The sequence below is a fragment of the Erpetoichthys calabaricus genome, chromosome 5 (assembly GCF_900747795.2).
Source record: "Erpetoichthys calabaricus chromosome 5, fErpCal1.3, whole genome shotgun sequence".
NCBI lineage: Eukaryota > Metazoa > Chordata > Cladistia > Polypteriformes > Polypteridae > Erpetoichthys > Erpetoichthys calabaricus.
In genome coordinates this window covers 248457046-248471767 of record NC_041398.2, presented here as the reverse complement: position 1 = coordinate 248471767, position 14722 = coordinate 248457046, and the positions used below count along the sequence as shown (strand labels likewise).

The 14722-nt window shown below is 45.9% G+C and overlaps 2 protein-coding genes across 2 annotated transcripts in view; one reads left to right on the top strand and one right to left on the bottom strand.

The window, feature by feature from the left end:
* The window catches only part of ucp1 (uncoupling protein 1), a 131779-nt gene extending 125903 nt beyond the window's left edge, over nt 1-5876 (bottom strand). Inside the window, exon 1 of the mRNA XM_051928178.1 lies at nt 5873-5876. The gene's annotated coding sequence lies outside the window, so the exon portion shown is untranslated. The remainder of the gene's footprint in view (nt 1-5872) is intronic.
* The window catches only part of LOC114652902 (protein phosphatase methylesterase 1-like), a 72045-nt gene extending 59655 nt beyond the window's left edge, over nt 1-12390 (top strand). Inside the window, exons 12-15 of the mRNA XM_028803209.2 lie at nt 2245-2309; nt 6727-6794; nt 8869-8902; nt 11665-12390. Coding sequence (XP_028659042.1) covers nt 2245-2309; nt 6727-6794; nt 8869-8893 — 158 coding nt within the window. The 3' untranslated portion in view covers nt 8894-8902; nt 11665-12390. The remainder of the gene's footprint in view (nt 1-2244; nt 2310-6726; nt 6795-8868; nt 8903-11664) is intronic.
* The last annotated feature ends 2332 nt before the right edge of the window (nt 12391-14722 follow it).

The following is a 14722-nucleotide window of genomic DNA, read 5'->3' as shown; positions in this document are numbered from 1 at the left end:
TTCCCCCATTTATCAGTTCTGCAAGTCTTCAGTTGTACGGGGTCTTTATACTCCACAATGGGCCACACAGGTCAGGACCACCAATCTCATACCGGCACAGAATATGGAAAATGCAGGGACATCCTTGGAAAAGATGAACGCTGGCTCCTAAATTTGTCCGTATCCATCTGCACTGATGGTGCCTCCGTTGGCACACCCCCATACCGTGGTCCTGAATCTGATAACACTTTGGGTGGTCCTTTTCCTTTGTGGCACAGGGAACACCGTTTGAAATGTTGACTCGTCGGCCCACCGAAGTGAACTCGGCTATGCTGCTGTTCTTCTCAGAGAGGCCATCAGCGCCCCTGGACTGTGCGGATGTGCGGCTTCTGCTTTGCGCCCGCCTGTTAAAGCCCATTGAGGTGTTCCTTGTGTGATTTTTGGGCCATACACAGTGAATGTCATTGACTCACAAAGCGCTTCCAAAGTATTCCCAAGTCCACGTCATGACAGCCATTGCAGACGCGTGACGGTTTTAAAAGACAGTGACATCTGAGGGGTTGAAGGTCACGCACATTCACAAGTGGTTGTCAGCTTTGCCCTTTACGCACTGACATCTGACCAAATTCCTTGAATCTTAGCGGGTGAAATACCCAAAATCCTACAGATATGACTCTGGGGGGCACAGAAGTTGTTGGATTATTTGCTGCCGTATCTGTTGTTGAATTGGTGAGCCTTGACCCGTCTTGAAGGACTCGACCTGTTTGTAGGGTTCTTGTAAACGAGAACAGGACGCCACCTGTGTCACATCGCCTCGTCATTTCAACTTGTCACATCGTCATTAGTCCTAAACCACCACTGGCCCAACTCTTTTGGAACATCACTTTTAAAATAAAAGTGTACTGAACGTGGACGCCATCCAGTGACCTGAGATGAAGACGGGAATCCTTCACGTGTGTCACTTTGGGCACCGCTGCTCCCGAATGAGGCACATGACCTGCATTGTGAGGGAGCGTCAGTTAGGGCACTGCGGCCATGTGGCGCGATTACCCGAGGGTGATCCTCACTGCTGAGGTCCCAAATGGCTGGACCAGGCCAAGGGGATGCCCGTGTAACACCCGGTTGCAGCAGATAGAGGGTGGCAGTGGACTGTGTGTCTGCCTGCCAGGGTCCTGAGGTATTTTGTCGTGTGGTGGGTGCGGCGATGCGCTGTGCCAGTACCTGCTCCCCAACCTGACCTGAAGATGTCCTGAATCCACTGTGGGGCTCGTCAGGTTCTGAAGGTGGTGTACATTCGCATTCCAGCTGCCCATTGTTGAGGGGCCGAGCAGCTGGACCAGGCCAAGGGGATGCCCATGTAACACCTGGGTGTGGCAGATAGAGGGTGGCAGTGGACTCCGTGTCTGCCTGCCAGGGTCCCAAGCTGTTTTGTCGTGTGGTGGGTGCGGCAACGCGCTGTGCCAGTGCCTGCTCCCCAACCTGACCTGAATCTTCAAAAAAATCAATGCTTAGGACAAACGTGACATACTGTACCTCGTCTTTAGACTGTCTGGGTGTGAATACAAATCCAAATCCAGTTACAGATCACCCAGTCTGGTTTTTATTATTCCATGCTGTCCCAACTTTTTTTTTTTTTTTTTTGCTTGTAGATTCCAGCTCTATTGTTTTCCATAAAAGAATATTCGATTGTATCTTGCTGGTGTTCCTTCTTCCGGGGTGAGGACGCATTTTCCATTCGCTTCTCTGAATTTCCACATCAATGAAATGAGTAGGCGGGGCAGAAGTACCTCAAAACACAAGCAAGCACATGACACTCAAAGCTGGCTGTGATTGGGTCTCTTGACAGGAAGCCACGCCCCCGTAGGTGGGGTGAGAGGTTATTACAGAAGAAGACAAAACGCTCGGCTGTCGTGCATAGCTGGTCTTCATTTAAAATGGCAGAATCTCATAATGTTGGTGATTTTTAAAATTTTGTTCAAAAATGACACATAGACGGTACTTGACAACATGTGTGTGATCGATACTTGACAAATGGATGCGATTGTTACGTCTTTAAGTGTTTCCTCTGTGTCCCGTAGCCTTCATTTTAAAGCATCAGTATGGAGAAGATATTTTATTTTTTTGAATTTATGGAAAGTCCTTAACTTTAGAACACAATCGTGGCAAATGCACGCAGTGGCGTGCAAAAGTTTGGGCCCCCTTGCTTAAAATGTCTGTTTAGTGTGAATAGTCAAGTGAGCAACGCGTCCTTCTGCTTTGTTCCAGGAAAGTTTATGATGCAGGTGCTGCCCCCCTGTGGACACGCAGTGCACGAGGACACTCCTGACAAGGTAAGTCTCTCTCCCTGTTTCATTCTTTCAGGTGGAATGGTGGCACAAGGTTAGCTTTGCTGCCTCACTGACCCAGCATCCAGGGTTCAAACCCCACCACTACCTCTGTGGGATTTTTTTTTCTTTCCCAGGTACTGCTGTTTTCCTTCCAAATCCCTAAGAAAAGTGTGCTTGGTTAATGGGCAGCTCTAAGACTGCTGGCACCCACTCACCACTCAGCCTGGCAAATTTCACGTTTTCATGTGTTATGTTTTAAACCAGGTTTGTCCCCTGGCTGACATTCAAATTCTTGTTTTATTTGTATTTCTGTTTCTTTTGTTTATGATTTACTTTATTCCTTCCATTTTATGTAACTGTCCTCATGCCTTTTTTTGCTGCACTTTGTGTTTTCTGGGTGGTTCCCAAGAAGCTTCATTTTATAAAGATTTGTTACTAGCCAGGGTTTGATGGTGACATCCCCCTCTAGTGGCCGTGAATGGAAGTGTTTGAGATTATGTGCTTGGGACTCTGTGCCTCTGTTGTGTTCCTTGTGTTTTGTGGGTGCTGCCTCAAAAGGCGGGGACACCTGCCCCTCATCCCTATGAAGGCGGGGCCACCTGCCACTCACCACCAGGAACTGCCCCCCCCCCCCCCCCCCCCAAGCCCCACTATAAATCTAGAAGGCCTTCCACAGTTCTTGGTGGTTTAATTGTGAATGTGCTCCAGTGTTCTTGTGCCGTTTTCTGTGTTTTTTTTGTAAATGTCTGGATTTTCAACTTGTTTTGTCCATTTTTGACCGTGTCTTGGGTTTCAGGCACTTCCAGTTTGACTTGTGTGCTCTACGGAGCTGCAGATATTTACAAAACGGTTTGTGAAAATACACCTTTTATTTTATCAAGCTCTGTCTTGGTCTTTTGGGGTTCTAGATGGTGTATTTTGCCCCTCTATTAGCAGTGCTTTGGGACCCTTTAGTGCCTGGCACTCCTAATTTTCGACAGTTGTATTTGTGCCCCTGTTGTGTTCCTTGTGTTTTGTGAGTGCTGCCCCAAGAGGCGGGGCCACCTGCCCCTCATCCCTATGAAGGTGGGGCCACCTGCCCCTCATCATAATGAAGGCGGGGCCACCTGCCCCTCATCACCATAAAGGCGGGGCCACCTGCCCCTCATCACCATAAAGGCGGGGCCACCTGCCCCTCATCACCATAAAGGCGGGGCCACCTGCCCCTCATCACCATAAAGGTGGGGCCACCTGCCCCTCATCATAATGAAGGCGGGGCCACCTGCCCCTCATCATAATGAAGGCGGGGCCACCTGCCCCTCATCACCATAAAGGCGGGGCCACCTGCCCCTCATCACCATAAAGGCGGGGCCACCTGCCCCTCATCACCATAAAGGCGGGGCCACCTGCCCCTCGTCCCTATGAAGGCGGGGCCACCCCCCCTCATTGCTGTGAAGGTGGGGCCACCTGCCCCTTGTCCCTGTGAAGGCGGGGCCACCTCCCCTCATTGCTATGAAGGCGGAGCCTTGCAATTGCAAAAAAAAAAAAAATATTCCTTTGTCAATCTGAGTGTTGCTTGATGACGAGAGAAAAATGAATTGAAGCGATTTTAGCACAAAAGTGACTGGAAAATGGGACTCGTCGTCCATATCTGGAAAGGGAAGGGTGGTCACCTGGATTGCAGCAAATACAGGGGGGGTAACACTGCCCTCGGTGCCGGGTAATGGCCTCGCCAGGGTCGTCCTCAATAAGATCCGTGATCACCTGCTCAACTGCTAGCGACTGGTGCAGTCTGGCTTTACAATACAATACCATTTATTTTTGTGTAGCCCAAAATCACACAAGGAGGGCCGCAATGGGCTTTAACAGGCCCGGCCTCTTGCCAGCCCCCCAGAACTTCACTCTCTAAGAAGATGAGGAAAACCTTAGTGGGGAAAAACTGGAAGAAACCTCTGGAAAGGCAGGTGGGGCGTGCAGTGGGTGTCAAATAAAGGGGGTCAATACAACACAACACACAGAACAGAAGTCATCCTCAATACAGTATAAAAATAAAAATCTTACAAGTACGGAGCAGAATTCAACAGGAGATGATATCCCATAATAGGATTTGGATTTGTTCAGAGTCCTGGAGACCTCGGCCATCGAGCTGCCTCCCCCTATTGGCCATTCCACAGCTGAGACAGCGCTGGGCCAGCCAATCGGATGAAAGGACCCCTCTACTTGATGATGCCTGCGCTCTTCCATCAGAGGTGACTTTACCTTAGGTGGGCTGTGGGCACCAAGTGGCACATTTGAGTACCGAGAAGAGAAACAGAAGAGGTGAGGGTCAGTAACAAATTCTCTCATATTCCTTCTGTTTTAGTGCTAATGACAGTCTGTACAGTTAATCAGCAGCTCTAGTCAGGGTGACCTAAACTGAAGTGGTGAGTCTTTGAAAGCTGAGACCAAAGGGGCATCTCTTATAGTAGCAGGCAGACCACCCCACAGTTTAGGGAGGTCCTGTAACTAAAAGCTCAACCTCCCATTGTTATTTTATTAATTGTTGGAATCCTAAGCAGGCCGGCCTCTTGAGATCTTAATGTGCGCTCAGGTTTGTAAGTCATGATGAGTTCAGACCAGTAAGCCGGACCTCCGCCATTTAAGACTTTTTTTAAAAGGACGACGCCTAAGAAGTCCACCATCCTGGCGCTGAGGATTCTCATGAAGTGCAAACGTGAATATCGGTTTAGTTTCTTGGCAGCCGTTGTCGATTTTTGTAAAGCGTTCGACTCAGTTGATCGAGGTGCCCTGTGGGACATCCTGAGGGTTTGTGGTATCCCCTCCAAGGTTGCTGGATATCATAGCTGGCCTGTGTACACTGGTACTGGGAGTGCTGTGGAGAGTGGAGGAGGCAGACCCTCTGGGTTTTTTTTTCCCCCAGTTGATCCTGTGGTCCATCAGTGGTGTGTTTTTGCTCCTACTCTGTTCAGTTCTTGCACGGACTGGGCGCTGGGCAGAGTCATGTGGTCCAGTGGCTGGGGGGCATCTGTTGGTGAAGAGAGATTCACTGATCCTGACGATGCTGTGATCTTCGTGGAGTCAGTGGAGGCTCTGATTGGGGGTCTCAAGAGATTGAGTGAGGAGTCTGAGGGTCCGGGCTTGTGAGGGTCCTGATAAAAACCAAAGAGCTGGGCCTTTAATGACCTCTTGGGCACAGCCATCAGCAGTGTGTGGTGTCTGTCTGCAAAGAGAGTGTTGACCTCATCGAGAGGTTTACTTACCTTGGCAGTGACATTCATGTCTCTGGTGACTCTTCCTGTGAAGACAGTAGATGGACTGGGAGAGCATGGGAGGGGATCATGAGGTCACTGGAAAGGGGTGTGTGGTGCTCCTGATATCTCTGCAAAAGAATAAAGGTCCAAGTTTTTAGTGTCCTGGTGCTCCCTCTTTGTGAGACATGAACGCTATCCAGTGACCTGAGATGAAGACTCGACTCCTTCATGTGTGTCTCTCCAGAGGGTCCCGCTGGTGTGACTTTGTGTTGCTCACGGAGTCCCGAATGAGGCACATGACCTGCATTGTGATGGAGCGTCAGTCACAGCACTTACAGCCGTGTGGCACGATTACCCGAAAGTGATTCAGCTGCCAGGACCCTCATTGTTGCAGACCCGAGCGGCTGGACCAGTCAAAGGGGACACCCATGTTAACACTTGGCTGCAGCAGATGGAGGGTGGCAGTGAACCACATGTCAGCCTGGGGAGTTGCCAGTGAAGGTCCCGAGCTGTTTCGTCATGTGGTGGGTGCGGTGACCCGCTGTACCAGTGCCTGCTCCCCAACCTGATGACATCCTGAATCCACCGTGGGGCTCGTTGGGTCAGAAGACGTTCTGAAGATGGTGTCCATGTGCTTTCCAGCTGCCCACCTCCACACGTTGCTGAGGCTTTGGTTTCTCACCAGGCTTGTTGTTCATTTCTGTGCTCCTCTCTGGGTGTCTGCTGCTCCTTTGGACATTTTCATTTTTTAGTTTTATTTTGGAGTCCGTGCTTTTCTCTCACTTCGGCCACTGTGTCATGTTGTTCAGTATAAAGTGTATTTGGTTTGTCAGCTTTCTTTAGGGGGCACTTTTTTGTTATTTGTGTATTTTTTTTAAATCTATCTTTTGTTACAAAGTTCTTTGTAGTACTCGAGCAGTTTGAATTTCTGAAAATGTTTTGAGTTTTTATTTTCTTGTGATATACTTTTGAATTTTGAAATGTGTTTGGTGATTTGTGAACACTGGACTGGTTTATTTAGTTGGATTAATTCCGTCAGTCCTGTTTACTTTGGCCAGGGGTTTTAGCAGCTCCCCTTTACCTTTTTTTTTAGGCTTCTGGCCTCTTTTTGTCCTTTGTAAGCACAGAGCCGTTGCGGGTAATCGCGGTGCCATCCCTCACCCGTCTGCTGTCTCTGTTCTTCATTGTAGGTGGCAGAGGCGCTGGCGGGCTTTATGATCCGACAAAAGTTTGCGGAGGCAAAGAGCAGCAACCAAAGGTGGGAAATCATTGTGTACAAGGAAAGGAGTCGGGGATAAAGCTGGCAGTAAGACTGTAACTAGATAGATAGAGTGAAAGGCACTATATAATAGATAGATAGATAGATAGAGTAAAGGGCACTATATGATAGATAGAGTGAAAGGCACTATATGATAGATAGACAGAAAGAGTGAAAGGCACTATATATCTATCATATAGTGCCTTTCACTCTTTCTAAGAGTGAAAAGCACTATGTGATAGATAGATAGAAGTGAAAGGCACTATATAACCTTTCACTTTATCTATCTATCACATAGTGCTTTTCACTGTTAGATAGAAAGAGTGAAAGGCACTATATAATAGATAGATAGAGATAGATAGATATATAGTGATAGATAGACAGAAAGAGTGAAAGGCACTATATATCTATCATATAGTGCCTTTCACTCTTTCTATCTATTATATAGTGCCTTTCACTCTATCTATCTATCACATAGTGCTTTTCACTGTTAGATAGAAAGAGTGAAAGGTTATATAGTGCCTTTCACTTCTATCTATCTATCACATAGTGCTTTTCACTCTTAGAAAGAGTGAAAGGCACTATATGATAGATATATAGTGCCTTTCACTCTCTGTCTATCTATCACTATATATCTATCTATCTCTATCTATCATATAGTGCCTTTCACTCTTTCTATCTATTATATAGTGCCTTTCACTCTTTCTATCTAATAGATAGAAAGAGTGAAAGGCACTATATAACGAGTGAAAGGCACTATATAATAGATAGATAGATAGAAGTGAAAGGCACTATATGATTGATTGATAGATAGATAGAAGTGAAAGGCACTATATAATAGATACGAGAGGCACTATATAACAAATGATTGATAGATCTAGATAGACAAGGAGATAATGATGAAGATATGAAAGGCACTATATAATGTAGAGATACAATAAGTGTGAAATGGAGAGACATATGAATAGAACTATATAATAGAGATAAGAAAGGCACTAGATAGATAGATAGATAGATATGAAAGGCAGTATTTAATAGATATGAAAGGCACCATCCACATGAAAACACAAAGGTCTGCTGTCGAGAGCACGAGACAGGCAGAGATAACAAAGGAAGGTCATTAGATTGATGTCCATCACCCTTTTTGATTGAAATGTGTGACAGCAGATGGCGCTATATCAGCACTTAACCTGACACAGACAGACAGACAGACACGGGAGACACCAATAAAAAAACAAATCCTTTATTTATTTTTCGCTGCTCGTGTGGAACGTCTTCCCCATTCCCATAATTCTTAGTCCTCTTCTCTTCTCTCTGTCTCCACCACTCCTCTCCAGCAGGCTTCATCCACTACCACCCGACTCTGGCTCCCCGAGTACTGTCCACTAGACCCTTCTATACAGCAGGTCACCCCGAAGTGCTCAGGTGCTCGTTGACCTACTACTGGCAGCACTTGTGGGTGTGGAGGAAGGACCGCCCACACGGGCTCAGGAACAGCTGCAGTGCCCCCTGGCGGCGCCTCTGGATCCAAACAGGGCTGTAACGAACTCACCCTGCAGGAGTCCGAGGTACAACTGCCATCTAGCATTGCAGGGGAGGTGATGTTCTATCCACACTTGCTCCCCCAGTCCTCCCAAGGCAGAGGCGTCCCGACCGGGCAACAGCCCCCGCCATCCATGATAGATATCGTAGGTGGAGTGGTGGCTCTGAGGCTAGGGATCTGCACTGGTAATCAGAAGGTTGCCGGTTCAAATCCCATTAATGCCAATAGGGACTCTGCTCTGTTGGGCCCTTGAGCAAGGCCCTTAACCTGCAATTGCTGAGCGCTTTGAGTAGTGAGAAAAGCGCTATATAAATGCAAAGAATTATTATTATTATCAATAAATGAACACTCGTAATCACGGGGGGGGGGGGGGGCTTGTGTGTTAAGAGAAAAACCTCTCCGTTCTGTGCAAATAATCGGCTCCCTGTGAAGTGGATGGATAAACATGACTGCTGTAAAACAAGCCCTGCTTTGTCCATCCATGAGCGACTTTCACCGAGATCAATAACATCTGTTCTGTTCTTTCTGCAGCTCCTCCTACCCCTACATGAGGTGAAGCCCCGAGGTAAGCAACGTGTGTGTCTGCAGGTGAACACGGCGTCCGGCACTCTGTGTGCTCAAGGCAACTTGGAGTTTTTCATTCCAACTCTCCTCTTAAGAGGCAGCCCATCCACTTTATTGTTTGTTACCAGCAGCTTAAATTACAATTTTTGTTATGGGGAGCGCCATCTAGTGGTGTTATATTCTCATATTTATATTGAGGAGTTATGGTGAGCGCCATCTAGTGGTGCTGATGTCTCATCTTTATATTTAGTAATTATGGCGATCGCCCTCTACTAAGATTATCCTGTCATGTTTATGACTGGTTGTTCTAGTGAGAGCCATGTACTGGTGTTGATGGCTCATCTATATGTTTAGTAGTTATGGTGATCACCATCTGGTGGTGTTATTTCCTCATATGTATGACTGGTCGTTATGGTGAGCCCTGTCTAGTGATGTTATGTCCTCATGCCCATGTTTTTTAATGACGGTGGACGCCCTCTGGTGGTGTTATTCCCTCAGGTTTAGGTCTGGTTGGTATGGTGAGCACCCTCTAGTGGTGTTATTCCCTGTTATGTATGACTGGTTGTTCTGGTGGTTGCCCTCTTACCTCTTGGTAGTCATTTTGCTTACTCAGCTCACACTATTTGATAGAATCTGTGATCAAAGCTGCACATAACAAAGCTTACCACTCATTCATTCATGTATTTATTTACTTTCAGAATATTGTCTGTAAATATAAATGTTAATATTTTGTAAGTTTCTATTTGTGTTCATATTTGCTGCAAAAGTTAATATTAATTCCTAAAAAACACATTTTACTGTGACATTGCTTAGTCCTTGTTATAAGTTGCGCTGCCTTTTTAATTACAGTGAAGCTACAGATTTCCTGGACACGAGTATAATGGTTGGGGTGCCCATATAATTACATATTAAAACAAAAGTCCAAGGATAAAATCCATCTTTCCGTTTTGCTCCCACCTCCCGGTCCTACCTATATGTGTGGTATATGTGCTCCGCCAGAAGTCAGCTTTATACGTGACGCGCTCACAGCGAAAATGACGTCAGATGTAGGGACACACCCCCAGGCGTGGCTGCCACAGGCGGGCCGCACACAGAGATTTGCCTAACCAGGTTGCGGTGTGGCGAATTTCAAGGTGAGGCTGGTTACGTGGGATTGCGAGAATGACGAACTATCAGAGCTGAACGTGACGCAACGGGTCATCTAAACGCAAGGAAGACAAGCGAAAACATTTGAAGGAATATTTCAGACAAAATTAAATACATAAGCAAGAAAAACGTATTTGGTGGCATTTATTTATGCTCACATTTCATGCAGTTTTTATTTGCGCATTTATTTATTTTATTTTGTCCGATATATTCTTTCATATGTAGGTCCCCCTTTTACAACAATATTACACTCGCCCTTCCTTTGCTGCTTTGGATCAAAAGGTCTGACACTCCACCTTCTCCTTTTCTTCCTCTTAAAGTCCGTAACAGTAGGCACGACTTTTCCTCCAACAGCAGAGTTGCTGTGACATTATTAGCTATGCGACATCGGCCAGACACTGTCACTCACTGGAATGTGTTTTGGTCCTCGCTGCGGATCGCGTGGTGTGCCGAGGACGGAGCACAGGTGATTCAGTCAATACCTTTATGTTGGTCGCAAAGTCAAAGCGAACTTTAATGAAATTTAACAGCGCGTGGTTTCTTAACCTTTGGCCACGGCCAGAACATTAACACCCAATAGTCTGGAAATGCGTCTTAAAAATAAAGTTAATACATTACAGTCCAAACCTTCACATACACAAAGCAGCGCATCAAAGCTGTATAACTTACGTGAAATAAAGTAACGTTAGTTAGAAGTTACCTTGGTTCAAAACCTAAAGACTTGAGCATGAGAAAGGCGCTATATAAATAAAGTTTATTATTAATGATGTGGTGACACGTTAACAGTACATGGACATTTCAACAGAAGAAAGCAGAAACTCACTCATTAATGTCACTGGAAAATGTATTTAATAACTCCGCTGACGCATAAGCAACTGCTGTGTTCATAGAGCTATTCAGCAGCTTTTGCAGAATTTTCTGAAATGATTACTTCAAGAGGAAAACAAATAAATACGTTAGCAAATCGAGTAAAACTCCAGCCGTAACACGACCCGCATCATCTACCCAAGCAGACGAGGATAACGGTACGTGTGCTGCTATAAAAGCCGAACCCAGACTTTGCCTGTTCACGCCCCACTTGATCTTCGTTCCCTCCCCCTGAGCTCTGTCTCCGCCCCATTTCGCGTCACACTGAGTGAGCTACTACCGTAGTCACCGCGCGGGCTGCGCACCTGCGTCACGTGGTTAGTATAAAGCTGGCTTAACGAGAAGGCGAGACTGAATGGGAACAGCGGAGTTAACGGCGTGTGCGCGCGCACAGCGGACAATCAATTCGCTGCCCTCACTACATTCTCGGCACCTACAAGCCCCATAGACCCCGCTATAGACATGAACTGATGCTGCAAACTGCATTTTAAAGTGACACGAAAATCGCACGCCGTAGTGAAACGGATCGTTTGGCCGATGTTTTTTTTAATGATGACTCGATAAACCGCGCCAGACTGAAACTCTTTACATTTCAAAGTGGTTAACACGTTGCCATGATTAATCTTCTGTCATCCCTGCTTAATGTTGGCATGTGAATGTCGCCCTATCCTTCATTGCTCTGTAATGGCCACCATTCTGACTTCGCTTGTAAAGTTGTCTCTAATTTCCTTTTTTTCTTTTTTAAACTAGGATCGCAGTGACATTGACAGAAGTGGAGTCATCCTAAAACCGAGTCACTTTCATCATTTCCACATTTTTTTTTTTGTTTATACCCCTCATCACTTTACTGTGTGTTGGCACTGCCCCGAAGCACATGGCAGGAAACCTGCGGGCACCGCTTCATGTTGCGCTACAATAGAGCACTAGAGCTTACGGTTAGCGGGGACGACGTTTGTACGCCTAATCTAATAAATGTGTTAAGATGAAGAAACACCTCTGGGCTTTTGGTGTTTTTGTTTTTATCAGCACTTTGGGGTGAGAAGCCATCGAGTGTCATTTCTGTGTCGTTCCAGAGTCTCACGACTGGACTTTACTCCCAGTTAGCTCTGGTTGATAATCAAGAGTGTTAGTAAGAAATCCAGTTGACGTCCCTCAGCAGGTGAAGACGCACACCGTATGGCAGCAACAACGCCCATCATCTCAACTTGACGCATTCTGCTCAAATCCCACAAAGATATGGAGGGCACTTGCAGAAAGCCAAGCAGAGAATCGGACTCGGATCAAGGGAGTGTTCTCCTTCGAATGTCTTTGCCATGTTATTTGTAGGAATCACATTGTCTTGTGCCATGATAAACAAGAACCTATGGGGGGTTGAGTCACCTTAAAACTGTGGTATTATTAGTGCTAAATACCCACATATTATTGGCAGGACTGGTAGCAACAATGTTAGCAATAACACTATGAGTGTCCAGAAGGTGGCAGACTGGTGTAGACAGGCTACACAGTGTCATAGTCCACCATAATGAAAGGACAAGTGTCAGTATATCTGTCTGGGTTACTATAGCTGTCATTCCAACAGATGACGCATCATAAACATTTGTAATAAAACGCATTGCATTTGTCATTCCAACAGATGGTACATCGCATCACAAACATTAACGCTGCGTTCATGAATCCCATACAAAAAATAGCATATGACAGACATATGCATTTCATTTGTCATTCCAACAGATGGTACATCACAAATATTAACCCTGCTTTTATGAATCCCATACAAAATAGCATATGCCAGACATATGCATTCCATTTGTCATTCCAACAGATGGTACATCACATCACAAACATTAACCCTGCTTTTATGAATCTCATACAAAATAGCATATGACAGAGACATATGCATTCCATTTGTCATTCCAACAGATGGTACATCACAAACATTAACCCTGCTTTTATGAATGAAAAGGACAAGTGCCAGTGTATCCGTCTGGGTTACTATAGCTGTCATTCCAACAGATGACACATCATAAACATTTGTAATAAAACGCATTGCATTTGTCATTCCAACGGATGGTACATCACATCACAAACATTAACCCTGCTTTTATGAATCCCATACAAAAATAGCATGACAGAAACTCATGCATTGCATTTTCCATTCCGACAGATGGCGCATCACACACATTAGTAGTAGTAGTAAGAAAATGCACTGCTTAGACGAGAGAAATTTGCATTACATCTGTCATTTCAACAGATGGTGCATCACAAACATTTGTGGTCTTTTTTTTTTTACTATTTGCTCCAATTATGTTAGGAGATGCAAATTTCCTTTTCATGTTCGTCAAACCATGTGAGGTTTTCTGTATGTGCACCCACACCATTTGAAAACTTGACGTAGTGCCTCCTCAGTCAGCTAGCTAATGCCTTCCAGCACAGAAGGCATGACCAAGTGAGGCCTGGCCGAGATATTCCTGACCTGTCGACCAGTTCCCTGAGAAAAGACGGCCGGCAGCAGATATCATAAACAGACCTCAGTATGTGCGTCTCGGGAATTGCAGATCTGACATTGTGGTCAGCAACACAGGAGCGCCGCAGGGGACTGTACTTTCTCCGGTCCTGTTCAGCCTATATACATCGGACTTCCAATATAACTCGGAGTCCTGCCACGTGCAAAAGTTTGCTAACGACACTGCTATCGTGGGCTGCATCAGGAGTGGGCAGGAGGAGGAGTATAGAAACCTCATCAAGGACTTTGTTAAATGGTGCGACTCAAACCACCTACGCCTGAACACCAGCAAAACCAAGGAGCTGGTGGTGGATTTTAGGAGACCCAGGCCCCTCATGGACCCCGTGATCATCAGAGGTGACTATGTGCAGAGGGTGCAGACCTATAAATACCTGGGAGTGCAGCTGGACGATAAATTGGACTGGACTGCCAATACTGATGGTCTGTGCAAGAGAGGACAGAGCCAACTGTACTTCCTTAGAAGACTGGCATCCTTCAACATCTGCAGTAAGATGCTGCAGATGTTCTATCAGATGGTTGTGGCGAGTGCCCTCTTCTACGCAGTGGTGTGCTGGGGAGGCAGCATTAAGAAGAAGGATGCCTCACGCCTGGACAAACTGGTGAGGAAGGCAGGCTCTATTGTTGGCATAGAGCTGGACGGTTTGACATCCGTAGCAGAGCAACGGGCACTCAGCAGGCTCCTATCAATTATGGAGAATCCACTACATCCATTAAACAGTGTCATCTCCAGACAGAGGAGCAGTTTCAGCGACAGACTGCTGTCACTGTCCTGCTCCACTGACAGACTGAGGAGATCGTTCCTCCCCCAAACTATGCGACTCTTCAATTCCACCCAGAGGGGGTAAACGTTGAACATTATTCAAGTTATTGTCTGTTTTTTACCTGCATTTTTTATTACTCTTTAATTTAATATGTTTTGCTGCTGGAATATGTGAATTTCCCCCTGGGATTAATAAAGTATCTATCTATCTATCTATCTATCTATATCAACTGACGAAAAACCAAAAAAGTTGTGTGTGAAGCAAATTGCAGAAGTCAATTATGTGAAAGGAAGAAGAATGGCAGTCGCGGCATCTGCTGACCGTCAAGCACTTACAGCATGGCAAATCTGCTAGTCCTCGCAAACGACTTGGGCTAGAACCTCACACTTGGTCTTCATCAAAAGTTTACGTATGACCCGTTATGTTCTGGAATGTCCAAAAAAAAAGTTTTGGCGATCACAGAAAAGTAAAATGATCAACAAAATGACAAGCCAGAAAGAAAAGCAGGGCCATCTGCTGAGTA